The sequence below is a fragment of the Manis pentadactyla genome, chromosome 3, assembly GCF_030020395.1.
Source record: "Manis pentadactyla isolate mManPen7 chromosome 3, mManPen7.hap1, whole genome shotgun sequence".
NCBI lineage: Eukaryota > Metazoa > Chordata > Mammalia > Pholidota > Manidae > Manis > Manis pentadactyla.
In genome coordinates this window covers 160,009,327-160,035,282 of record NC_080021.1, presented here as the reverse complement: position 1 = coordinate 160,035,282, position 25,956 = coordinate 160,009,327, and the positions used below count along the sequence as shown (strand labels likewise).

At 39.1% G+C, this 25,956-nt stretch overlaps 1 protein-coding gene across 9 annotated transcripts in view; it reads left to right on the top strand.

Moving 5' to 3' along the window:
- The first annotated feature begins 8,073 nt into the window (after positions 1-8,073).
- The window catches only part of ERMP1 (endoplasmic reticulum metallopeptidase 1), a 113,101-nt gene continuing 95,218 nt past the window's right edge, over positions 8,074-25,956 (top strand). For 3 of the 9 annotated variants that reach the window (XR_005023398.2, XR_005023399.2, XM_057498643.1), the window contains exons 1-4: positions 8,074-8,551; positions 10,428-10,729; positions 14,609-14,736; positions 15,322-15,427. Coding sequence is in view for 4 of the 9 variants with exons in the window: in XM_057498643.1 (XP_057354626.1) it covers positions 8,223-8,551; positions 10,428-10,729; positions 14,609-14,736; positions 15,322-15,427 (865 nt within the window). In the remaining 5 variants the exon portion in view is untranslated. The remainder of the gene's footprint in view (positions 8,552-10,427; positions 10,730-14,608; positions 14,737-15,321; positions 15,428-25,956) is intronic. The other 6 variants (XR_005023394.2, XM_057498642.1, XM_036878832.2 and 3 more) reach the window with 3 other exon arrangements.

Sequence of the window (25,956 nt, the reverse complement as noted above, 5' to 3'; positions counted from 1 at the left end):
TTCAAAGGCCTAGCACTGTGTCCAGGGAGGGGCTGGATGGCACGGAGGGGAGCATTTTCCTCTGTTCATGTTAGCAGGAAACCCAGCTAAACCACCAGTGAGGCCAGGGCATATCTTGCACTCTGAGAAAGCCAGAAGGCCAGCATGCTCAAACCAGCCATGATTTATGGTAGGCCTGTTGGAAAGAATGTGGTATTTGTTGATTTTTATCTCTATAGCCAGGATGTTGTCTCTGGAAGGAAGAACTGGGGTTGACATAACCAGAAAGCATGAGTGTCAACTGGAAATCTATTTATAATGTCTCGGAAGACTGATAAAGGAGAAAACCCGACCCATGTACACAGTAGGGATGGTGGGCGAAGGGGGTGGGAAAGGGAGGGTGTGGGGAGGGGAGGGGAGGGGATGGCAGGGGGGGTTTGGGAGTGTGAGGTGAGAGGATGGCAGGGGAGGGGGTGGCCAGGGGAGGGGATTGCGAGGGGAGGGATGGCAAGCCCAGGTTTCCTCTAGAGGTGCTCCTCGTCAGGAGGACTCTCTTCAGCTCTCACAAAAGCTGAGTTTTCCCTCCTGGGTCACTGTGGCTACTTGGCCACTAATGTCTGAGCCTGGTGGAAAGCGCTAGAAGACTGAAGAAAACAAGTTTCAAGATTTAGGATGCAGCAGTTTCCAGGGCAGAGTGTCTAATCTTAAGAAGGCAGTGTTTTCCTTACCATTAGCACCAGTTTGTAGGTTTGATTGAGTCTGACCTGGAAATAAAGTCATAGTTTACAGAAGATGACACTTAAAATTAAGAGTCTGTGCTGCTGATCGTGGCCACAATAATGCCCTTTAGTTTCCATTGCTGTGGGCTGTATTCTAGGTCAGCTCACTCTCTGTGCTTCCTTCCTTCCTCGCCACAGGACGCAGAAAGAGTAAATAAGGCTGCATTGCCCTAGGTGTGGTCCCGAGTCTTGGTGGGTGGTACAGGGCTGTAACTATGCATTTCAGTTGAATGCTCAGTGTGTTCTCAACTGTATCTTGTTACATGATGAAGGTGAGAGGGAAGAATCCAGTTCAGAACCTTCAGCTCTGGGTCAGCAAAAATGTCAGAGACGGTTCTTTTCCTTATTCCTTGCCCAGTGCAAAATAAAGAGAGCAGTGGCTAGAAATAGGGGTGGGGGGAAGGGAGCATTTGGCAAGAACTCACCTTCCCTTAGGAGGGAGAGAAGAAAGAGGCTTCACTAGCTATACCTGATCCACTGTTAACACTTTACATTTTCCCCTAAATTGAAAGTTAAGAATCCCCAATATAACCTGATCCTCATCCAGGGAAATATTTTCTCTTTAGCAAGTATGTCCTTGAGGGCTTGAAGGTGAGGTTCCAGACTGGCAGCTGGTGGGAAGGATCCAATTTGCAGGCCTGTTTTGTTTGGTGCACACGTTTATGTCTCTTTTAAAATTAGTTTCTAACATTAACTGAGCAGACACATAAATATCTGCTTTAATGCCATTTTTTGGAAAATGAGAAAGCCTGGCTAAGCTGGGCCCCAAATTCATAGAGCAATAGTTACTGTTACAGATTTGGGTGAGGCTTGGGTTTGCAGTTCACGCAGGACCCTACACTCCATACAGGTCTAATGTGATCTGTTTCTTTCTTACCTTATCTGCCCACATCAGGAAATGGTTTGTAAATGCTTTGTTCTGTCACCCCAGTTAAGTCAGAACCACCTTACTGACATAATACCACATTTGAAAAACCAAAGTCTATTTGTCACTTGGGTTTTTAACTCTGAATCTCTCAATTTGGGCTCCCAACCTTGCGGGAGTCCCTTAAAGAACAGCCCTACTTCTGGGTAGTGTACTTGGTTAGTACCTTACAGTAAGAGAAGTTAGAACCATGGAGGAATCTGGGAGGAAAATGGTTTAAAAAACTTGAGGCTATGAATAACGCTCTTTGCTTTCTCTAAAGAGTCAGCATGTCTGCCACAGATCTGTTTATTGATCAAACAACAACAAAAAATCCTAAAAGCAGAAATCCTAATTTGAATTGCTCAGCAGTAAGAGGCTTTTGAAACCCAAGGCCTTTATTATGATCATCACTATTTTTAACAATAGAAATGGAGTAGCAAATCACTCTACTGTAATTGAACTTGGGCAGGCATCTGTCTTGGGAGTTAAGAATTATTTTTAAGTTATATATCTTGAATACAATTTTATCGCTATTGAAGTGAAAGAAATTCACATAATACAAAATTAATCATTTAAAAAGAGAACAATCTAGCAGCATTTAATACAGTCACAAAATTGCATGAGACACTACGTCTATCTAGTTCCAAAACATTTTCATCACCCAGAAGGAAATCCTGTACCTGTTAAGAGGTTGAACCTGTTCTCCCCTCCTCCTTGTCCCTGGTAACCACCCACTTGTGTTCTGTATGAGTGTAGATTTGCCTATTCTGGGTATTTCATATGAATAGGATCAGACAATATGCGACCTTTTTGCATCTGACTTTTTTCACTTAGCATAATGTTTTCGAGGTTCATTCACTTAGAGCCTGTATCAGTGTTTCATTCCTATTTTTGACTGAATAATGCTGTGAATAAGTTTTTATTAGTTAAAAAAATAGAGTTCTTATTCTTGCTACTTCTGGTTATTTGCTCATTGATTGGTTGTGTACCAAGGGCAATCAGGAGTTGAGATGAGAGATGAAAACAGGTTTTTTACAAGCCCTCTCACTAAGAAGACAGGAATAAGGAGGAATGTGCATAAGGGTGTGAACGTGTATATTTCAAAGGATGGAGAGAGCCAATTGGTAACACACTGAACGATGAAATGACTTTTCAGCAGGTCCCTAGGTGGTTGTCATGTTACTGGTTCTTAGATCACACTTTGAGGGATGTTTGTCATTCTGATCCAAGATCCATTGTTGTCCTGTTTTTCTTTGGGCACGTTGGAAAAGCAGCAGTTGCAGAGGCTATTTTTGGCCCATAAGGACCTGAAGAAGGTCACAGGCTTACAGGCCAAGTGAAACTGGTTAGGAAAGAGCCTGCAAGAGGTGTTCAGGGGGCTGCATGAGGAGATAGCTACTTAGTGTTAGGCCATGGAAGAGATGGGGGTCTCTGGGTGTGCATTGCTAGATGGGCACAGCCTTGGTGATGCACGTGCTTATTAACTTGTTTGTAGACTAAAATGAGCTTGCCCAGTGAGTCAGCTCCCTCCAGCTCCCCAGACTGCTGAGTCACACCCCTCTGTCCTGCTTCACCTGCCCCTGCAGCCTAGGGAGAAATGTGAACAAAGCCCAGGGTTTGTGGCCAGCAAATAAATCCCTAGAGATTTGGCGTTCTGGATGCTTTCCTTCTAATACAAGGGAAAAGAGGGAAAAGGAAATTCAAAATCCAAAGCCATTTAAAAGTATATGCATCAATTCTCCTGTCACAGGCTGAATTTAAAGACTGATAAGTAAGTGAAAATTCTCTCAGAATTTTTTTTTATTGATTCAGCAATTCATTAATTGCTGAATCTTTACCATAAACTTTGTCTAGAAATGTACTTGAGGACAAGGACCAGAGATGAGGTTTGGACATTGCGTTCCCCTCTTGGGGAACAATGCCCTGTTGGAGCACATGCACATTGGAATCAATTTATAAACTGCTTTCTTAAGGGTTAAAATGTGACAGATTTTTAGTGCCTTCCTGGGCAAATGGCTGAAGAGCCTGACCTCATAGCTCCAGGCTTTTAAAGGGAACACAGCTCAGAGAAAAGGTGGAAGACAGAGAAATGAATAAACAAGAAAAAAATCACCCACATTTTTTTAACCATTGTCATTGTATCAGTGTATTTCCTTTCACATATTCAATATTCTGACACTATATTCATTATTCAATTTTGTATCTTTATTTTTGTCTTTCTTGCAATATTCTCATAATGTAATATTATGAGAATAGACTTCCTACATGGTGTTTTACACCCTGGATATTCTGAAATTTATTTTACCTTTCTTTTTATATGCTAACGTAATTTCCACATATTTGATATTATAGATCATCATTCTTTTGCATTTTTCTTTTCTTCTCTCTCTTTTTTATTTTATCCTACCTTGAATAGATTCCTACTTCTGAAAATACTATATCAAGAAATGTGAATTCTTGTAAGGCTCCTGGTACATCGTGCTAAATTGCTTTCCAGAATGGCATTCTGATATGTATCCCACCTGTATCACGTAAGAATGCTTATCAGTTAAGCTTTTGCCAGCAGTGTGTATTATAATTAAACACAAAACACAAAAAACTTTCTCACTGTGGTAAGTTAAAACTCCAGATTTTTACATATGTTCCTTTGATACAAAGGATGAATGGTTTACATATTTTTCTATTGAGGCATGGTATTTTTCTTACTGATTTTAATATATGTCATATAAAATATATGGTAAATCTAAATATATAAATTAAATCACAAAAGAGACACAGAATGAGGAGACAGAGAATATAAAGTATACTAGTCCCTTATTTAAAAAATTTGTTTAAAACAATGTTTCAAGTTTGTCATTTGACTTTTTATTTTTTTGGTGACTGTTTTTAACATATAGAAGTTTTCAATTCTGTGCAATGTGATTTTTTCCTTTTATGATTTCTTCCACTTCCTTTTTGATTAAAATTACCTCAATCATTTTGATATTAACTATTTAATTATGCTTACGTTTTTTCTTGTCAGTTAAAAAGTTACTTATGTTTAATTCTGAATTCTACTTGTTTTCTTGTTTTGTTTGTTGTATAATATGGTATGAGATTACAATTTGATTTTTTTTCCTCCAGAAGACCCAATTTTATATGTCTCAGTGTTTTCCACAACTGGTTTGGATTGCCTCTTGAACTTAACAACTCCCTTGATTTTAATGTCACTGTAACATGAGGTAAAAGGCATCTTTCTGCCAACCTCAGTCCCAGAGAACTTTCACCAAGTTCCCTAGCAGCCCCTCTTCCAAGGAAGGAAACACATAGACACAGGCTTCCAATCTCTGTGGAAGACAGTTAGGCAGTTAGCCTGAATCCTGACAGCTTGCATGCTCTTCCATTCACCTTGGCCATGTTACTAGGAAATTCTGGAGGGACTGCAAAATGGAAGGAACTTGGGACATCTCTCTGCCTGTTGGTTTGTCTAGCCCTTACGTTGTCATAAGGGGACACATGAGAAAAATATAACTGTTTGTCAAGCCAGGTGAATTGAATCAACCCCAGTGATCAATAGCTCACCAGACAGGCCAACTGATGCCTTTTACATTCTGTTCCAACCACATTAGCAATTTGATATGTGGGAACTAGAGTATGTATTTCAATTCTCTGTGGTCTACTTCCCACACAAATAATACCACAGATTAACGGCCTCAACTACTTCAAAGACCAGACATTAGAAATCTTTCATTAGTCTCTATGATCTAGGTTTGGTGACAGGGCTGCTCTGCCCAGCACTGAGACTCTGAACAGTATCATAAACATAATTTAGAATATGAACTTTTGTGGCTCAGAACCACCCCAGAGTCCTTGCTGTGACCCAGGAGGCTGTTCTTGCACTGGCGCCTACCTACTTGTGTGAACTTCCATCTATCAATGCCCCCTTCCTAGGTCTGCTTTAGCCAAAGGCCCCACTCAGTGTTGCCTCTTGAACATCACAGTTCATTTTCCTTTGCCTGAAACTTTCTCTTCTCAGGCTATTATGGCCCCATTCTTTGCTTCATTCAGGTCACCTCAAATGTAATTTCCTCAGAGAGAGCTTCCTTGATTACCCTATTTAAAACAGCAGCCTCAGTCACTCTCCATACTCTGCCTTATTTTTCATTTCACTTTAACATCTTAATCACACACACACACACACACGTTTATTATTTCCCAACTAGAATGTAAGTTCTATGAAGGCAGAAAGATTGATTTGCTCTTTTCTATGTTTCCCCACTTTGATCAGTATCTGACATAGAATAGATATCCAACAACTGGTAACTTAAAAATATTCAAATATGAATACCATAGTTTATATAAGTCTAGAGAAAAACTGCCTTCTGGGACCCTAACTGTAACTAAGCTTTCATCATCTAGGCCTTTATGATTATTATGACAAGAAAATGACTTTTAATCCAATCTGTAAAGGATTGTATAAGAATGAAAATTCTGGAAGGAGTACTTAATGAGATTTGTGTGTGAGGACTTTTCACATGTATTAGCTGATTAATCCTCTTTGGAGCCCTTTAAGGCAGGCATTATCTCCATTATTGTAGATAAAGACACTGAGACTCTGAGATGAGATGGTAACTTGCCTAATGCTATGTGTAGTGGCCGTACATGATTTAGGGATTCAGAATTTTGACTCCAACAGTCAGGCTTTTTTCGTACTATGGTACACTGCCTCCCACGGAATACTGTCAGAGATGCTTACCATACATTATCCATTCAGAGAAAGAGAGTTCAAATGACTTAACCAGTAACACTAAGAGGTGCAACTTATTGCTAGGTTTTTGGGCAGCAAGTGGCAGCATAAAATAAGTAAAGTTTAAAAGATCATGAAACATTTGTGCCCTTCCCCTAGGAACTAGAGGCTCTTCCATTTGTCAAGCTGTGGTGGACAAACGGGTTCTGAGGTCTTATCTTCCAAAGATGTGGAGGCACTAGAGTTTTTTGGGAAGAGAATAGCAGACAGCTGCTTCTGATAAAAGACAATATATATTCATTTTTCTCATTCAATAAATATGTACTGAGTGACAACCATGGGCTAGGGACATACTGGTTAGTAAATAAGATAAATATTGTCTTTGGTCTTATGGGCCTTACAGAGTAAAAAGGATCTTCAAGAGCTAAAATTATGCTGCTGCCATAATTGTTTTCATTTATTCACTCAGTCAGGAAGTACTTATTGAATACATCCTACATGTCATACTTTGTATTTAGAGGAGGTAATAAAATGGTGAGCAAAACCAGACATGATTCTTCATGGAGCTTACAGCCTAATGAGGAAGATATTAAATAATTACATGCATACATGGCACTATGGGATCCTACAAGTAGGGGAAACTGGCTTTATTAGATTAGATTCTTCCTTGAGAAAGTGCCACTTAAGTTGGGCTTTGAAGGATGAATAGGAGTTAATTAGGCAATGAACGGAGGGAAGAATATTCCAGGCAACTCAAACTGCGTGTGGTGAGATCCTGTTATAGAAGGAAAATGCAGAGCCAGAAGGACCTTGAAAGAGGCCAGTGTAGCTGGAGAGCTGGGAACTGGGAGCACCTGGTGTCACGTGGACTTGGGCAGTAGGCAGGCTGGTAAGGCAGTGCACCTTCCCAGCTGAGCTCTAGGTTAACAGTCCTGGCACTGAGGCAACTCCATGCTGGAGACACAGTGTCTTGAAGCAGAGAGGCTCACTGCATCAGGAGGCAGGAAGGCCAGATGATCGCTAGGATCTACACTAAGTCCAAGACTGCCTCCAGGGTGACACGGAGGGAGGAATAGCTTTTCTGAACCATATTCACTAGTGGAACAGAATGTTGTTTGGGGAGCCCACCAAATTAGATTTAAGTTCTTCATTTGTTACCTGTAAGTTTCTTAGCTAATAAGTGGGGAAACAAATTTTCCTTTTCAGGAGTCTTGTGAGAATCAAATGAGATAATGTATTGAAGTACTTAGGCCAGTGCCTCACTCATGGCAGGTATTCAGTAAATAATAGCTATTAATTTTCTCCATCTGTTAGGTGCAGACAGTGTACAGTTGGTTAACTCACATGGTTATGAAGATCAGTGATTAGATTATGTGTAAACATGAGGCTGGGCCTCTCTTGCGCAGTCCTATTTCTAGTTTTAAGGGCCGGCAATTTTTTTACATAGACTGTTCTAATGCTCCTTCTGAAAGCTGGGCCATTGCCTTCCCCATCTGCCTGGTGCACCAAGTGCATTCTTTTAAGAGCAATCTCTCACTTTTCTTACGTTCTCTAGATTTATGGGTATCTTCCCATTATGAATCTCCGTTCCATACCCAAGCAGGGACTGCCCTGCAGGACGCACACCCGTCGTACCCAGCCCGCGCTGGCTCTGTGCGGCGCCGACTGGTGATTACCCAGAGGGCGGGTGGCTGGGCGGCAGGACGGGCCAATCAGAAGTTTGGCCCTCTGCAGTTTCCGTCCGCGCACTAGGCGGCGCTGCGGCGGCCGCAGCTTCTCCCCGCGCTGCTGCGGGCTGGAGCTGCTGGGCTGGCGGCTGGGGCTCGTGGCCATGGAGTGGGGCTCGGAGTCCGCGGCCGTGAGGCGCCACCGCGTCGGAGGGGAGCGCCGGGATCGCCCGGGGGCAGGGTCGCCGCCGGGGAGGCAGGCCCCGGAGCAGGAGCCCTTGGTGGACGCGTGCGGCGGCGGCGGCGCGGGGACGCGTAAGCGGAGCGCGGCGGGGAGCCGCGCCGCGAGAACCGGATTGTCCGAGGCGCGCGCCGCGCTGGGACTAGCGTTCTACCTGCTCGCGCTGCGGGCCCTCGTGCAGCTCTCGCTGCAGCAGCTTGTGCTGCGCGGCGCCGCCGAGGACCACGCGGAGTTCGACGCGCGCCAGGCCAGGTACCTGCCGTTTCCACGCGGCCCCAGATAACGGGCTCCGCACCCGTGTGCCCCTGTCCTTGCGGGACCGCCCGGGCTCCGCCGGCTTCGCCCGGCTGCACGTGGAGTGGGGTGGTCTTGCACGACTCTCTTCAGGAGTACTGATTTACAAGGTGCGAGTCTTGCATGTCCCCCTGTTCAGCTCGTGGTGCAGACGGGGGTGGCCAGGGGGATTGCGTCTGCCTTCCATCCCCTTTCTGACCCACCTGCACGTGGTTGTTTAGTCGTTCTCCATCTTCTGGATCACCTTCCACCTTTTACTAGCCTTCCTGCTTTCCAGATGAAATGAAAGCTAGTGAAATTTGTGTACCTAATGTTTTTCATAAATTTGATTTTTGGGGCGATATAAATTTGGTCTAAGGGAGATAATGCAGTTGCGTACCTTTTTTGAGGGGCACAGCCCTCAAACGTTAAGACTATGGAGGCTCTCCCTGCCAGACTGTACATTCAAACTTTAACAATTTCAGAAGTTCTCAGATTCCCGGAGCTTTGTCCATGGTTTCTTGTGTAAGGTCTGACTCTTTTTAGTTAAAAAAAAAACAAAAAAAAACTTTAAGTGTGCTATCAAAGGTGATTAAATCAAAGGTGTTGAAACCTACGTTTATCAGATCTCAAATCCTAAGCTATTGGAGTTTTTAACAGCCACTGTTTTTTTTTTTTTTTGAGAGGGCATCTCTCATATTTATTGATCAAATGGTTATTAACAACAATAAAATTCTGTAAAGGGGACTCAATGCACAATCATTAATCAACCCCAAGCCTAACTCTCAACAGTCTCCAATCTTCTGAAGCATAACGAACAAGTTCTTAAATGGTGAACAAGTTCTTACACGGTGAACAGTGCAAGGGCAGTCATACCACAGAAACTTTCGGTTTTGATCACGCATCATGAACTATAAACAATCAAGTCAGATATGATTATTCATTTGATTTTTATACTTGATTTATATGTTAATCCCACATTTCTCCCTTATTTATTTTTTTTAAAATAAAATGCTGAAGTGGTAGGTAGGTGCAAGATAAAGATAGAAAGCATAATTTAGTGCTGTAAGAGGGTAAGTGTAGATGATCAGGTCTGTGCCTATAGACTAAGTATTAATCCAAGCTAGACAAGGGCAAAAAACATCCACGGATGCAGAAGATTTCTCTCAAAACAGGGGGGTGAGGTTCTAAGCCTCACCTCTAACAGCCACTGTTTTTAAAAGACTTTTCAATGTAACATGTTGGAAGCTTATTTGCTTAAGGACTTTCTGGAACACATCTCCCCCACTCTCTTTTTTCCCACTTGGAATGCAGTGAAAAGACAAAACTCTTTTTGTTTGTTTTAGGGGTAGAGGTGGTTTCGGTCTGAACTGAAGTTTATTAGGCTTTGTGTGCACACTAGGAGGGCTGAGTCCATTCTTCACAATCAGAAGTTTTTCGTTGCTTATTTAACCTCTCGACTTAATTGTCTTTGCCCATTGGTTTCTGCTACTTAGAATCAGTAACGTAGAATCGGTAACTCTGAAGTTGTATTCTCTCCTGTCTAGGCTTAAGCAGTTACGAATTTTGAATAGGATCCCTAGTCTTTGTATTCGTTTGACATGGGGCTTGGGAGAACTTGGTGTGTGTGGAGAAAACTGAAGCGATGAACTCATGTGAGGCAAAATAAGATGATGGAACTTTACAAGCTATTTTTCACAGAGTACTATAAATAATAAGACAGTTTTTTTTTTTAATATGAGAAGTCAACTTGTTCTTAAAGGAGTGAGAGTGTATAGGAAAAGTTGCTCAGCGGGTAATTGTTAATTTTAAGCCTAGCACACCTTGTCATCATCATTCTTTTGGTGGCTTCCAGAGATTATCTTGAACATATAACATCCATTGGTCCCAGGACTACAGGAAGTCCAGAAAATGAAATTCTGACGGTGCGTTACCTTTTGGAACAGATTAAACTGATTGAAGTTCAAAGCAACAGCCTTCACAAGATTTCAGTAAATGTACAGCGGCCCACAGGCTCCTTTAGCATTGACTTCTTGGGAGGTTTTACGAGCTACTATGACAACATCACCAATGTCGTGGTGAAGCTGGAACCCAGAGGAGGGGCTCGGCATGCTGTTCTGGCTAACTGTCATTTTGACTCAGTTGCCAACTCACCAGGTACGTACTTGATATTTTGTCATTTTGAAGTTGTCAGAGCCCAGAAAGCGTAACTCCAAGCTGTTTGGGCAGTTGTGGGGCACCATTTTCTTGAACAAACCTTCTTTCATTGTGATGGAAGACAGGGTAATTAGAATAGTACCATTTATTTTAAGATCTAACCCCTTACTAGTCTCTCAGGTACTTTATTTTTTAAACATGAGGCCAGGAGCCCAGTGACAGGACATAGACTCTTTCTGGTAGACTGAAACAACTTTATCAGTGTTACCAGTATGTGTCCCCAAGTCCTGGGGTTGACTTCTGTCACTTCAGGTATTTGCTCAACTAGGTGGTATACTAGGCTTGGGGGATATGAGGGAAAAAGGAAGGGTTCTTGTGCTCAAGGCATGCATGGTTTGAAGGACATCTCTCCTAACAGTTTTGACCTGTAAAGTGACAACTTGGGTCCACTGGAGCTGCCATACTATAGAGTACCTCATTAATTCATAAATTTTGCTCTGAAAACTTGGGCAAAGTAGAATAGAGAGTACCTCATTAATTCATAAATTTTGCTCTGAAAATTTGGGCAAAGTAGAATACTTGATGTGTAGGACAGTGCCTGACACAATAAATATTTGTTGAATGGAATCTCCTGAATTGAACTCCCATTTAAAAAAATAAGATTCATCAGAGAAATGTTTTCAGTAGTTAAAGAAATTGTAATTAGGGAAGAATAGAAAACAGCAGTATTTTACAATGGAATCATAGCATGTTAGAGGTAGACAAGACATGAGATGGCATCTGGTTCAGTTGACACATGAATAAACTTACATGATCACAGACAGAGGTGGGACCAGATTTTGGGTTTCCTGGCCTGTCAGTTCTTGCAGCTACACCCTGAAAGGAAGGAGAGTACTAGAGTGCAGTTAGTGCTGCCTTTGGCAAACTACTTAACCTGTTTGTTAAGTTTCTGATCTGTAAAATGGAGATAATAATAGCATTTTCTTACTGACATTGCTTGGAGGATTAAATACAAGTAAAACACATGAATAGTGCCTGGCATTAAAAATTCCTTTTATTTTTTCGATTTGTTATTTAATATTTCTGGATTGCTTGAATTTATAGTAGGCCCAATATAAACATCTAGAGTTATACAAAATACAAAATAAAACTTGTTTCCTTAATGAAATGATGCATACTAGGATATCTTTAATCAGAAGGCTTGCTGTCTTGTCTGAAGGTTTCAGCCCTGGGCAAGTTCACTATGGATTTGGTGAGATTGAGAAATGACAACAGAACGTTCTTGGGTTAAAATGGTTTATACCCAGCTTTATTCTCATGGTAGTAGGTCAAGCAGTAGAATCACATCCAGCAGTCTGCAGGCCGTCATCCACCTCCGTCTCTGCCTCTGCCCAGCGCACGGGGCAGATCTCTTCATATAGTGACTCAGTCAATAATAAGCTCATTACCTAGGATGTGGAAGCAGTAGTCTAGCAGCAGGCCAGTTACATAGTCAAGTACTTTAGGGTCAGGTGAGGATACTCGCTATAAGAACTTCCATTTTTCCCACACTTGCCAAATTGCATTTAGAATGTAATATGCTTTTTGAGAAATCAGTATACACACTCCTTTTTTATAAAGTCAGAAATACCTTTGTGTGAGCTAGGGAAACCACTGGTCTTATGTGCCTATTTCAAAGCAGTAATCAAATGTTACCCTACATTCAGAATTATGTTAAATTTTAAGAAGGGACAAATTAACACCATGATTATTTATTAAGAGCATTATATAAGAAACATGTGTATACAAGCATCAGAAACATAATGCCAAATGCTACAAATCATGTATATGGAGTCTAGTAATAAAAGGATGGCATTTTGGTGGGTCACTGAAACCCATTTTTAACTAATATTTTATAAGAATATGTATACCAACAATCTCAAGGACATTTCTCTAAAATATTGTTAAAAATAGTTTAAAAAAACACTTATAAAGTAGACTATCACCTAAATCCTTTTAATGGATGAACTAATTGAAACATGGGTATTTTTTAAAAGTTCTTCTCAGCTAGTTATGAGTAGCTGATACCAATTAGGAGTAATGTTACCTACAGAAAAGCCTTAAGTATCTTCCTGGGTTTGCTTCATGGTTCCAGGTTGTTGGTAAAAGAGATGTTGAGTTATTTTAGAGGTGGTTTCAATTTCAGAGTTAATTCCAAGTGAAAGGGATGTCGGTTAACCACTCAGCCCTTGTGGGTGATGTCCTCTAACTTTCTTGAAGATATTTAACCCTTCTCTAGTTCTGTTCTCAGACACCAGAACCATTAAAATAAAGATAAATGGACAATTCAGCTTTTTGATCAATCCTATATAGATAAATATCAATTTCCTTTTCTCTTAGTTTGAATGAAGAACTTTATTATTGTTTACTTTTTATTTAAAGTAACTCAGAGTCTCAAAGTTAAAACTGAATTACATTTGGTTTCTGAAAGGTGGCACTTTTTACTTAAAGCTGCATGTACTTCCTCCTAATAATAATTAGATAATTATTACTTTGTTTCACCTGGATTAAGGTACAATTCAGTAACCACTAACAAGACAAGTATAGCTAATACATACAGTTTCTTTGTGAGCAGGAATGGGGTCTGGAATTTAACAGTGCCAAAACAAGCACTTCAGCTGTGGAGCCTTAGGTTTGCAAAGAGAAGGAAAAACTGACATTAAGTGCAGACTACATTATCTTGTCAGCCTCACAGCACACCTCAGCTGAATAACATTAGCTTGCCCTCTAGACCAGGAGGTTGTAGGGTAAATGACAGAGCCAGAATTGACTCCCAAGTCTTTCTTACTCTGAAATCCATGCTACACTGTACCACGCTGCCTTCCAGAGGGTAAACTCAGAAGCTATTGCCTGGGTCATTATTGTGCCTATTTATTTTGATTACTCTATAAACTTTTTAGTGTGGAAAATTTCAAATATGTACAAAACAGTTGTTTAATGAACCTGAGTATACCTGCCACCCAGCTTTGACAATCTGTTCTTGTTCATTTACCCCTACCCCTGTAACCCTTAATTATTTTGAAGCAGATCTCAGCAGGTTTCTCTATTTCAGTCTGTGTCACTAAATTGACATTCTTATAATGTTATGAATTACCTCATTTAAAAAACTTAATGGCAAGTATCCAATCAGTTCCTTTAACTACCTCTTAAACAAAGTTTTTAAAAAAATCAAGTCACTGAAGTCATCTTTACAATTCCCTTTAATTAATACATAAAGTTTCTGAATCAAGAAGAAATTATGTGATTTGATGAGTCATCTGCTTTATGATTGCCACGACCAGGGATACCACTTAAGTCATTAGATCTGGAGTCTTCTCTGTAGTTTTTCATCACATGACCTTGAAGAAAACCTAAAAAATGCTATACCTTCCAAACTGACCCCTCTGTAAAAGTGGAGTGATCTGCAGTTTTTATGATTTTTGCAGTAAAGGAGGAGTGGGTGGCAGTGGGAGATGATACAGGAAGCTGTGAACGCCATAAATGAGCATGTTACAGAGGATGTGGAATAAGGGTAAAGAATAGAACAAATTGCTGTGAGTTGATAAGAATGCCAGTTTCTGGTATTGATTGAGGTCCTGTCTGGTTGATTATTCAACAGATATTAATTGAATGACTACAGTGGGCTTGGCATGGTTCTAGACATGGAAAGTAAGTCAGCTGGAAAACCAGACAAAGATCCATGCCCTCATGAAGTTACTGCTGGTGGGCTGGCAGAGCCATGCATCTGGTCTTGCAGCTCCTTTGATGCTTTCTTGATGAGAAAACCTCATTCCTAGGATGATGGTTCATACTGTAAATGTTTTAAAATCCAAGAAGCAAATCTGTTTTTCTGATTTAAAGGAGCCAGTGATGATGCAGTCAGCTGTTCAGTGATGCTGGAAGTCCTCCGTGTCTTGTCAACATCTTCAGAAGCCTTACATCATGCTGTCATATTTCTCTTTAACGGTGCTGAAGAAAATGTCTTGCAAGTGAGATTTTACAGTTGTACGTACTAGACTAGAGTAATGATTTAATGAGCATAATAATAATAATAGCTAGCCCGCATTTTAATTATTCATTGGAGTAGTAGTATAAAATGATGTGCAGAAGAAATATAGTCCCTGGCAGTACTTAAAATATGTACATGTGTTCAAACAGATCATCTTGTCAGTGTTTGATTCATAAAAGGGTTCTGTGGTTTATCTCAGGTTTTCATTTACACTGGAGTTTCAGAGATGTTTTGGGGCAGGTGCATAGCATGAGTCCCAACCATAAGCATTTCCCTTCTGTTTTTTTACCCTTTCTTTTGCACAGCCTCACACTTGGTAGGGTATCGTTTGGCACGACTCATGGAAATCAGGCTGCCTTCTGTGATGGTGACTTTCCACTCAGCAAAATGCACACTGCCATTATGCATTGTGAGAGAAACAGATATCTTTAGATACTGCCTTTGAAAAAATGATTATTTTCCTATTCTTCCCTTATCAACATAGATATTCTGTCTTTAAGCGAAATAAAGACTTTGATAATTTAAGATTGTTTAACCTGTACTGATTTCTTCCTTTCTCGTTCAGGCCAGTCATGGTTTCATTACTCAGCACCCCTGGGCCAGCTTGATTCGTGCATTTATTAACCTGGAGGCAGCAGGTGTAGGAGGGAAAGAACTTGTGTTCCAAATAGGTATGTGAAGCTATATTTTATATTTTAATGCAATTGCATTGTATACTTTAATGCAATTCTTGTTTTTGTAAAAGTGGAAATTTTTTTCACATAAGTCATCTCTATAGTGAAGTGAACATTCTTTTAAAAAGAAGGAGCTAGTTTTAGCTTCTCTTTGTTAGAATTTTTAACAAAATGATATTTATAGCGCCTCACACTTATGTAGTGCTTATTGTATGCCAAATATTGTTCAAAGCATTTTACATTTATTAAGTCATTTAATTCTCAGAACAACATGAGGGGTAAGTACTGTCATTATCCTTATTCTATAGATGAGAAAACTGAGGCAGGAGAGATTATAATTTGCCTAAGATTTCAAAATTGGTAGATGGTACAGTGGGATTTGAACCTAGACAGTCTGGGCTCAGAGCCCATGTCCTTAGCCACTAACCAGATTATCATATATGTAGTGAAATTTTATCCTTTATGGGTGACTATAACATAAATCATATTAAATGACAATTATTTCATGAATTAAAATGGGTAAGTTTACTGGTAGTTACAGGACTTTAAATGTATCATTGAATTAATTTGAATGTCATAAAAATCCAGTAATATTTAATTAGCCAGAGAAATGCTTTTGGTTTTATGATCAAACTTTTCTAAGGATAACAAGATTATAAGGATAATTTATCAGTTAAGTTAATATCAGTTGTCATCTTAACAGAATTCAGAGCTCAGATTTGCTTAGTCAGTGTGTACCAAAATCTGATGTTGGTAGTTCCATGCCTACTCTGTTAGAAATTTGGGTAATGCATTTTAGTTAGCAATGTAGAAGTTTTATAATGAAGAGTGTGTTTTGGGTCATGAGATGGCTGGGAGAAGTGAGTAAGGTGATAGTTCATTTGCTCTTTAGCACCCTTTACAGACATAGTATTAAGTTAAGATGTTCTAAGTATGTCTTTATAATCTAAACAATACCATATTTTAATATTCTCCATTCTACTTATCTTAAACTTTCACCCTTCAAAAAAGATACATATTTTACTTCAGCTAAATTTTTGAGAATCTCAAGATCGTAAAGTTAGAAGCAAGGTTCTTCTTTTCATCTCTCCAACCTTTCTGCTTATTCTTTGCTAACTAATGGGAAGCGGCTGGTATCTAATATCTATTAGAAGTAAGTAGATGCTACACTATTATCCCTTTCCCTCTAAATCTTGGATTCAGTCAGGATAGGAGGAACATTGGCAGATCAAAAAGCAGCAAGAGTAAATTCTGTAAGTGAAGAGAACATTGTATCTTTCCTTCTTCTGGTGAAAATGTCAGGGCTCCACATGGGCAGGAGTATATATTTGTATGTTTTCCTGTGTGCAAGTGTACTTTTTGGTAAATGCCTTCATATCTGTGCTTCTAATTTATTTTCATAGCATAGCACCCGGCCCCTGTGCTTCTGTGACTCAGAGAAAAACCAGTCTTAATGTTTGGTCTGTACCTTTCCTGAATTCCATGCCATATTCATGCATACATATTCTATGGATACATATTAATATATTTTACATCTCTTTAGTCCACAGAGGTTAAAACACATTTACTTGGGGTTCATGAGGTCTAGATCCAAGTCAATTCCTTTATTTATGTTTATTGCATACTCACTTTTGCTAGGACAGTCTGTGCTCATTTTACTAAATTAGATAGTTTTACCTAAAGATTCTACAGCTGCATACATTTTATGTATAACTGCACTACCTGGAAGGATATAAACAGACTGTGTAACAACAGTCCTGTTGGATGGTGGATATTGGTTGGTGGAGCAGTGGTGGGTGTAACTGGAGTGGAGGATTGGGCAAATGTAAAAAAACCAGTTTGCCCCACTGCTTCATGAACTTCAAACCAGAGTCATCATTACTGCCTTTACTTATAGTCTTTGTGATTTTCTCTATTGTTTAAATTTTAGCATTGCTTGTGATTATTTAATAATAAAGCAAAAAGACTTGTTATTAGTTAGCAATATATATGCAATTTAAATGTTTATTCATTCTAGAGTAAAATTCCCACACTTCAAAAGTAATTTTTTCTGGAGGAGCATCCAAACATTTTGGAGAGAATGTTTCCCCCCTTTGTCTGAGTTTTTATATCATGTTTTCCCTCTAGGGGTTTGGTAGCTTATTCTTGTGGCTAAACTGCATACCCAAAAGTTTTCCAGGCACTCTCTATCTGACAAGGAACTGGAAGCATCATAGGATTTAGATGACAGCAGGAGAGAGAATATAAAGTGAAAATACTTTTGTATCTGCCTCCCACCCTTCTTTGTGAGATAATTAGGAGTTTTCTGGGGGAGGCAGGGCAGGGCAGTGATTGAAGAGCCCCGGCTCTGTAGTCAGATGACCCAAGTTCAAATCTCAGCTGTCACACACTCTAGGGGTGCAAACTTGGTCATGTCACCCAACTGCTGCGTGCTTCAATTTGTCTGTAGAGGTGGGATAGTATTAGTATCTACCTATTAGGATAATAATCCTTGAGTGAAATCCTCAGGTCTGTAATTTCTCATCTAAGGACCCCCTTTGCCTTGTTTATGTCATGGAGAGTATCCTGCTCAGGAGCTGATCTGCTTGCCCTATCCCAGTCTCCACATCCTTCCTTTTTACACCAAAACTTGATCTGTAGGCCTCAGTGGACAGTCTGTGAGAGGCTGCAGTAGGGCTGGAGCACTAGCGTACAGCAGCGGGGTCTGTAATGGGCTAAAGGCCAGGTACTAGATATTTAAAACTGTAAATCTCTTCTGCTGATAGGTCTTACATTTTTCTCAGATATTTTCTATTGTACAATATATAAAAATGAACTTAAAATTTTATTTTTAAGTGTCTTCATCTTTTATTGTAATGTGAAAAAGCACATTTCTGAGAGTTCAGCCTAGTGAATTTTTTTTTTTAATAATTATTTTTTATTGAAGGGTAGTTGACACACAGTATTACATTACATGAGTTTCAAGTGTACAACACAGTGGTAGAACATTTATATACATAATTCTAGGTTCCAGCTATCACCCTACCAAGCTGTTACAATATCTTGACTATATTCCTTATGCTATACATTACATCCCGGTTACTTATTTATTTTACCATTGGAAGTCTGTCCTTTTTTTTTTTTTTCTTTTGTGAGGGCATCTCCCATATTTATTGATCAAATGGTTGTTAACGACAATAAAATTCTGTATAGGGGAGTCAATGCTCAATGCACAATCATTATTCCACCCCAAGCCTAATTTTTGTCAGTCTCCAATCTTCTGAGGCATAACAAACAAGTTTTTACATGTAGAACAAATTCTTACATAATGAATAAGTTACATAGTGAACAGTACAAGGGCAGTCATCACAGAAACTTTCGGTTTTGCTCATGCATTATGGACTATAAACAGTCAGTTCAAATATGAATACTGATTTGGTTTTTATACTTGATTTATATGTGGATACCACATTTCTCTCTTTATTATTATTATTTTTAATAAAATGCTGAAGTGGTAGGTAGATACAAGATAAAGGTAGAAAACATAGTTTAGTGTTGTAAGAGAGCACATGTAGATGATCAGGTGTGTGCCTGTAGACTATGTGTTAATCCAAGCTAGACCAGGGCAAAAAAACATCCACGTATGCAGAAGATTTCTCTCAGAACGGGGGGGTGAGGTTCTAAGCCTCACCTCTGTTGATCCCCAATTTCTCACCTGATGGCCCCCCTGCGACTGTGCCTGTCTTAGGTTGTTCCTCCCTTGAGGAATCTTACCCGTCTCTGGCTAACCAGTCATCTTCCGGGGCCATACAGGGAAATGTGAAGTTGGTAAGTGAGAGAGAAGCCTTATTGTTTGAAAAAGTTAGCTTTTTACTTCTTTGCATATTTATGCCCTGTGGCTTCTATGCCCAGCATTTGTCTTGAGGTATCTTTACCACTTGGAAGAATTATGATACTCGGTAAATTTGATATGAGGCACGAATTCTATTTAAGGGTTGTAATTAGGAAGGAAGAAGAAAAGCTATAGAAGTAGCAGGCGGAAGAAAACATGGGAAGATTGATTATTTCTTTGATATATCTTCTTGTAGAGTAACTTCAGCATGTATAGGTTTTAAGCTACTACTTAAATTGCACACACACATTAACATAATAGGAGTATAGTTACATAACCAAAGCATATCTGTAATTACCAGCCATCTCCAGTGAAACCAAGAAAACCAGTTAGGCACCTTAGGCATTTGTGAAAACTTATCTATGATATGGTGGATATTGTCCAAATGAACTTGAACAGTCTGAGAGAAATCAGACAAATTAAAACAACCCATTCCTGGGGACTGTTCACATGCCATATGTTCTTTTAACAATAAATAGTTTGTAGTTGTAAGACTTTGGAGCGCTACAATTTGCACTTCTCCAAATTCTTGGTTGAGTTCCAACAGTATAGATCCAGTCAAATTTGTTGTTTTACTGTATGCACAGGCCAGCTTAGATATCTCCTTCCTCATTCCCATGGCAAGTCCAGGAGCTGGTGGGATGAGTGCATCTACAGCTGTAGCAGTGTGTGGATCTTTGTTGGGGTTTTTTGATGATCATCTTCTGGCATGAGTCTTCCAGAGTGCAGATGTTGGAAGTTCTTTTTCATATCGTATCTTAGTTCATTTTCGGGGTAGCCCAATTAGGCTTTGATCCTCTGTATAAACACAAACAGACCCTTTGCCTACACTTTTATATGCCCTTTATACCCTTGTGTAGAACTCGTTGGAGGTTAACACACAGGAACTGCCCTTTTTTTTTTTTTTTTTTTTTTTTTTTTGCTATCACTAATCTACCCTTACATGACGAATATTATGTTTACTAGGCTCTCCCCTATACCAGGTCTCCCCTATAAACCCCTTTACAGTCACTGTCCATCAGCATAGCAAAATGTTGTAGAATCACTACTTGCCTTCTCTGTGTTGTACAGCCCTCCCTTTTCTCCTACCCCCCCATGCATGCTAATCTTAATACCCCCCTACTTCTCCCCCCCTTATCCCTCCCTACCCACCCATCCTCCCCAGTCCCTTTCCCTTTGGTACCTGTTAGTCCATTCTTGAGTTCTGTGATTCTGCTGCTGTTTTGTTCCTTCAGTTTTTCCTTTGTTCTTATATTCCACAGATAAGTGAAATCATTTGGTATTTCTCTTTCTCCGCTTGGCTTGTTTCACTGAGCATAATACCCTCCAGCTCCATCCATGTTGCTGCAAATGATTGGATTTGCCCTTTTCTTATAGCTGAGTAGTATTCCATTGTGTATATGTACCACATCTTCTTTATCCATTCATCTATTGATGGACATTTAGGTTGCTTCCAATTCTTGGCTATTGTAAATAGTGCTGCAATAAACATAGGGGTGCATCTGTCTTTCTCAAACTTGATTGCTGCATTCTTAGGGTAAATTCCTAGGAGTGGAATTCCTGGGTCAAATGGTAAGTCTGTTTTGAGCATTTTGATGTACCTCCATACTGCTTTCCACAATGGTTGAACTAACTTACATTCCCACCAGCAGTGTAGGAGGGTTCCCCTTTCTCCACAGCCTCGCCAACATTTGTTGTTGTTTGTCTTTTGGATGGCAGCCATCCTTACTGGTGTGAGGTGATACCTCATTGTAGTTTTAATTTGCATTTCTCTGATCATTAGCGATGTGGAGCATCTTTTCATGTGTCTGTTGGCCATCTGTATTTCTTTTTTGGAGAACTGTCTGTTCAGTTCCTCTGCCCATTTTTTAATTGGGTTATTTGTTTTTTGTTTGTTGAGGCGTGAGAGCTCCTTATATATTCTGGACGTCAAGCCTTTATCGTATGTGTCATTTTCAAATATATTCTCCCATACTGTAGGGATCCTTCTTGTTCTATTGATGGTGTCTTTTGCTGTACAGAAGCTTTTCAGCTTAATATAGTCCCACTTACTCATTTTTGCTGTTGTTTTCCTTGCCCGGGGAGATATGTTCAAGAAGAGGTCACTCATGTTTATGTCTAAGAGGTTTTCGCCTATGTTTTCTTCCAGGAGTTTAATGGTTTCATGGCTTACATTCAGGTCTTTGATCCATTTTGAGTTTACTTTTGTATATGGGGTTAGACAATGGTCCAGTTTCATTCTCCTACATGTAGCTGTCCAGTTTTGCCAGCACCACCTGTTGAAGAGACTGTCATTTCGCCATTGTATGTCCATGGCTCCTTTATCAAATATTAATTGACCATATATGTCTGGGTTAATGTCTGGATTCTCTAGTCTGTTCCATTGGTCTGTGGCTCTGCTCTTGTGCCAGTACCAAATTGTCTTGATTACTATGGCTTTATAGTAGAGCTTGAAGTTGGGGAGTGAGATCCCCCCTACTTTATTCTTCTTTCTCAGGATTGCTTTGGCTATTCGGGGTCTTTGGTGTTTCCATATGAATTTTTGAATTATTTGTTCCAGTTCATTGAAGAATGTTGCTGGTAGTTTCATAGGGATTGCATCAAATCTGTATATTGCTTTGGGCAGGATGGCCATTTTAACGATATTAATTCTTCCTAGCCACGAGCATGGGATGAGTTTCCATCTGTTAGTGTCCCCTTTAATTTCTCTTAAGAGTGACTTGTAGTTTTCAGAGTATAAGTCTTTCACTTCTTTGGTTAGGTTTATTCCTAGGTATTTTATTTTTTTTGATGCAATTGTGAATGGAGTTGTTTTCCTGATTTCTCTCTCTGTTGGTTCATTGTTAGTATATAGGAAAGCCACAGATTTCTGTGTGTTGATTTTGTATCCTGCAACTTTGCTGTATTCCGATATCAGTTCTAGTAGTTTTGGGGTGGAGTCTTTAGGGTTTTTTATGTACAGTATCATGTCATCTGCAAATAGTGACAGTTTAACTTCTTCTTTACCAATCTGGATTCCTTGTATTTCTTTATTTTGTCTGATTGCCGTGGCTAGGACCTCCAGTACTATGTTAAATAACAGTGGAGAGAGTGGGCATCCCTGTCTAGTTCCCGATCTCAGAGGAAATGCTTTCAGCTTCTCGCTGTTCTAGTGAATTTTTATAAACTGCATATAATCATTTAACCAGAACCCAGATCAAGATTGAGAGTCTTCCTGGCTCTCTAGAAGCCTTCATTTTGACCCTACTCAGGCATTCCTCCCAAAAAGGTTACCACCATTCTAACTTATATCTTGATAGATTTAATTTTGCTTGAATTTAAACTTTCTGTTAATTGACTCATATACTATGTTTTCTTTTGTGTATCCTTTTCATTCTACATTATGTCTGTAAGATTTATCTGTGTTGTGTTTAGCAGTAGTTCATTCCCTTTCCTTACTGGATATTGACAAGAATTGACAAGACTATCTATTCTATCTGGTGATGTTAGATTGTTTCTGGGTTTTGGCTCTTATGGATGGTGCTGTTTTGAACATTCTTGTAACTGTCATTTGGTACACATTTTTGTGTATGCATTTTCTTTTTTTTTTTTTGACTTAACGATCTTTAAAATTTTTTTTCATTATTTTTTATTGAAGTATAGTTGATAGAAAATCTCATATTAGTTTTAAGTATAAAACAGTGGTTCACCAGTTACCCACATTACTAAATCCTTACTTCAACTAGTGCAATTACCATCTGTCAGCATAGAAAGAATGTTACAGAATCATTGGCTATAGTCTCCATGCTGCACTACCATCTCTGAGACCAACTTATATTATGACTGAGAATTTTTGTGCTCTTTTATCCCCCCACCCTCCCCATTCACCCACCCACTCCAGCCCCTCCCCCATGGTGACTACCAGTCACTTCTCAGTGTCTGTGTGTCTACTGCCTTTCTATTCATTTTGTTTTATTTTGTTTTTAGATTCCACAAATAAGTGAAATCCTATGCTATTTGTCTTCCTCTGTCTGGCTTATATCACTTAGCTTAATACCCTCTAGGTCCATCCATGTTGTTGCAAATGCAGGATTTCTTTCTTTTTTTTATGGCTGAAAATATTCCATTGTGTATATGCACCACATCTTCATCCATTCATCTATTGGTGGACATTTTGGTTGCTTCTATATCTGGGCTGTTGTAAGTAATGCAACAGTAAACATAGGGGTGCATGTATCTTTTTGAGTCAGGGACTTTTTTTTCTTTGGGTAAATTCCAAGAAGTGAAATTACTGGGTGATATGGTATTTCTTTTTTTAGTTTTTTGAGGAACCTCCATACTACTTTCTATGCACCAATTTACATTCCCAGCAACAGTGGAGAAAGGTTCCTGTGTGTCCACATCCTCACCATTTGTTATTTCTTGTCTTTAAGATAGTGGCCATTCTGACTGGTGTGAGGTGAGATCTCATTGTGGTTTTGATGCATTTCTTTGATGATTAGCAGTCTGGAGCATCTTTTTATGTGCTTGTTGGCCATCTGTATTTCTTTGGAGAAATGTCTGTTCAGGTGCTCTGTCCATTTTTTAATCAGTTATTTGGTTTTTTTGGTGTTGAGTCCTATGAGTTCTTTATATATTTTGGATTTTAACCCCTTACTGGATAAATCATTTATGAATATATTCTCCCACACCATAGGCTGCTTTTTTGTTCTGCTGATGGTGTCCTTTGCTGTGCAGAAGCTTTTTACTTTGTTGTAGTCCCACTTGTTCATTTTTGCTTTTATTTCCCTTGTCTGGGGGACCATGTCCAGAAAAAAATTGCTCATTGTTATGTTCAAGAGATTTTTGCCTATGTTTCCTTCTGAGAGTTTTATGGTTTTATGTCTGACATTAAGGTTTTTAATCCATTTTGAGTTTACTTTTGTGTATGGAGTTAAGACCGTAATTCACTTTCATTCTCTTGCATGTAGCTGTCTAGTTTTTCCAACACTAGTTGTTGAAGAGACTGTCTTTTCCCCATTTTATATTCATGGCTCCTTTATCATATGTTAATTGACCATATATGTGTGGGTTTATGTCTGGGCTCTCTATTCTGTTCCATTGATCTATGGGTCTGTTCTTGTGCCAGTACCATACTGTTTTGATTACTATAGCTTTGTAGTATTGCTTGAAGTCAGAGAGTGTACTATCCATAGCTTTGTTCTTCTTTCTCAGGTTTGCTTTGGCTATTCAAGGTCTTTCATGGTTCCATATGAATTTTATGATTATTTGCTCTAGTTCATGGAAAAAATGCCATTGGTATTTTGATAGGTATTGTATTGAATCTGTAAATTGCTTTGGGCAGGATGAACATTTTGACAGTATTAATTCTTCCTTTCCATGAGTATAGGATAGATTTCCATTTATTTGTTGTCTTTAATTTCTCTCATGAGTGTCTATAGTTTTCACCTCCTTGGTTAGGTTTATTCCTAGGTATTTTATTCTTTTTGATGCAGTTGTAAATGGAATTGTTTTCCTGATTTTTCTTTCTGCTAATTTGTTGTTAGTATGTAGGAATGCAACAGATTTCTGTATATTAATTCTATGTTCTGTGATTTTGCTGAATCCAGTTATTCTAATATTTTTTTTGCTGGAGTCCTTAGGGTTTTCTGTATATATCATGTCATCTGCAAACAGTGACAGTTTAACTTCTTCCTTACCAGTTTGGATGCATTTTATCTCTTTATCTAGTCTGATTACCTTGGCTAGGAGTTCCAGTACTATGTTGAAAAAAAGTGGAGGGATTGGGCATCTTTCTCTTGTTCCTGATCTTAAAGGAAAAGCTTTCAGCTTTTCACCATTGAGTATGATGTTAACTGTGGCATACACAGCCTTTATTATGTCGAGGTACATACTCTCTATACCTATTTTGTTGAGAGTTTTTAATCATGAATGAATGTTGAATTTTGTCAAATCCTTTTTCAGCATCTTTTGAGATGATCATATGGTTTTTATCCTTCCTTTTGCTAATGTGCTGTATCACACAGATTTATGAATAATGTACCATCCTTGCAGCCCTGGAATAAATGCCACTTGGTTGTGATAGATGATCCTTTTGATGTATTTTTGAATTAGGTTTGCTTATATTTTGTTGAGGATTTTTGCATCTATGTTTGTCAGTAATATTGGTCTATAATTTCCTTTTTTTGTAGTGTATGTTTGGTTTTGGTATTAGTGATGCTGGCCTCACGGAGTGAATTTGGAAGTATTCCCTCCTCTTCCAGTTTTTGGAAAACTTTAAGAAGGATGGGTTATTAGTTGTTTAAATGTTTGATAGAATTCAGCTATGAAGACATATGTCCTGAACTTTTGTTTGCAGGGAAATTTTTGATTACCAGTTCAACTTTGTTACTGGTAATTGGTGTGTTCAGATTTTGTTTCTTCCTAGGTCAGTCTTGAAAGGTTGTACTTTTCTAGGAATTTGTCCATTTATTTTGGGTTGTCCCATTTATCAGCATATATTTTTTCATAGAATTCTATAATAATTATTTGTAGTTCTGTGGTGTCACTTATAACTGTTCCTTTTTTGTTTGATTCATCTTCTCTTTTTCTTGGAAAGTCTGGTAGGGGTTTGTTTATTTGGTTTATCTTCTCAAAGAACCAGCTCTTGGTTTCACTGATTATTTTCCTATCATTT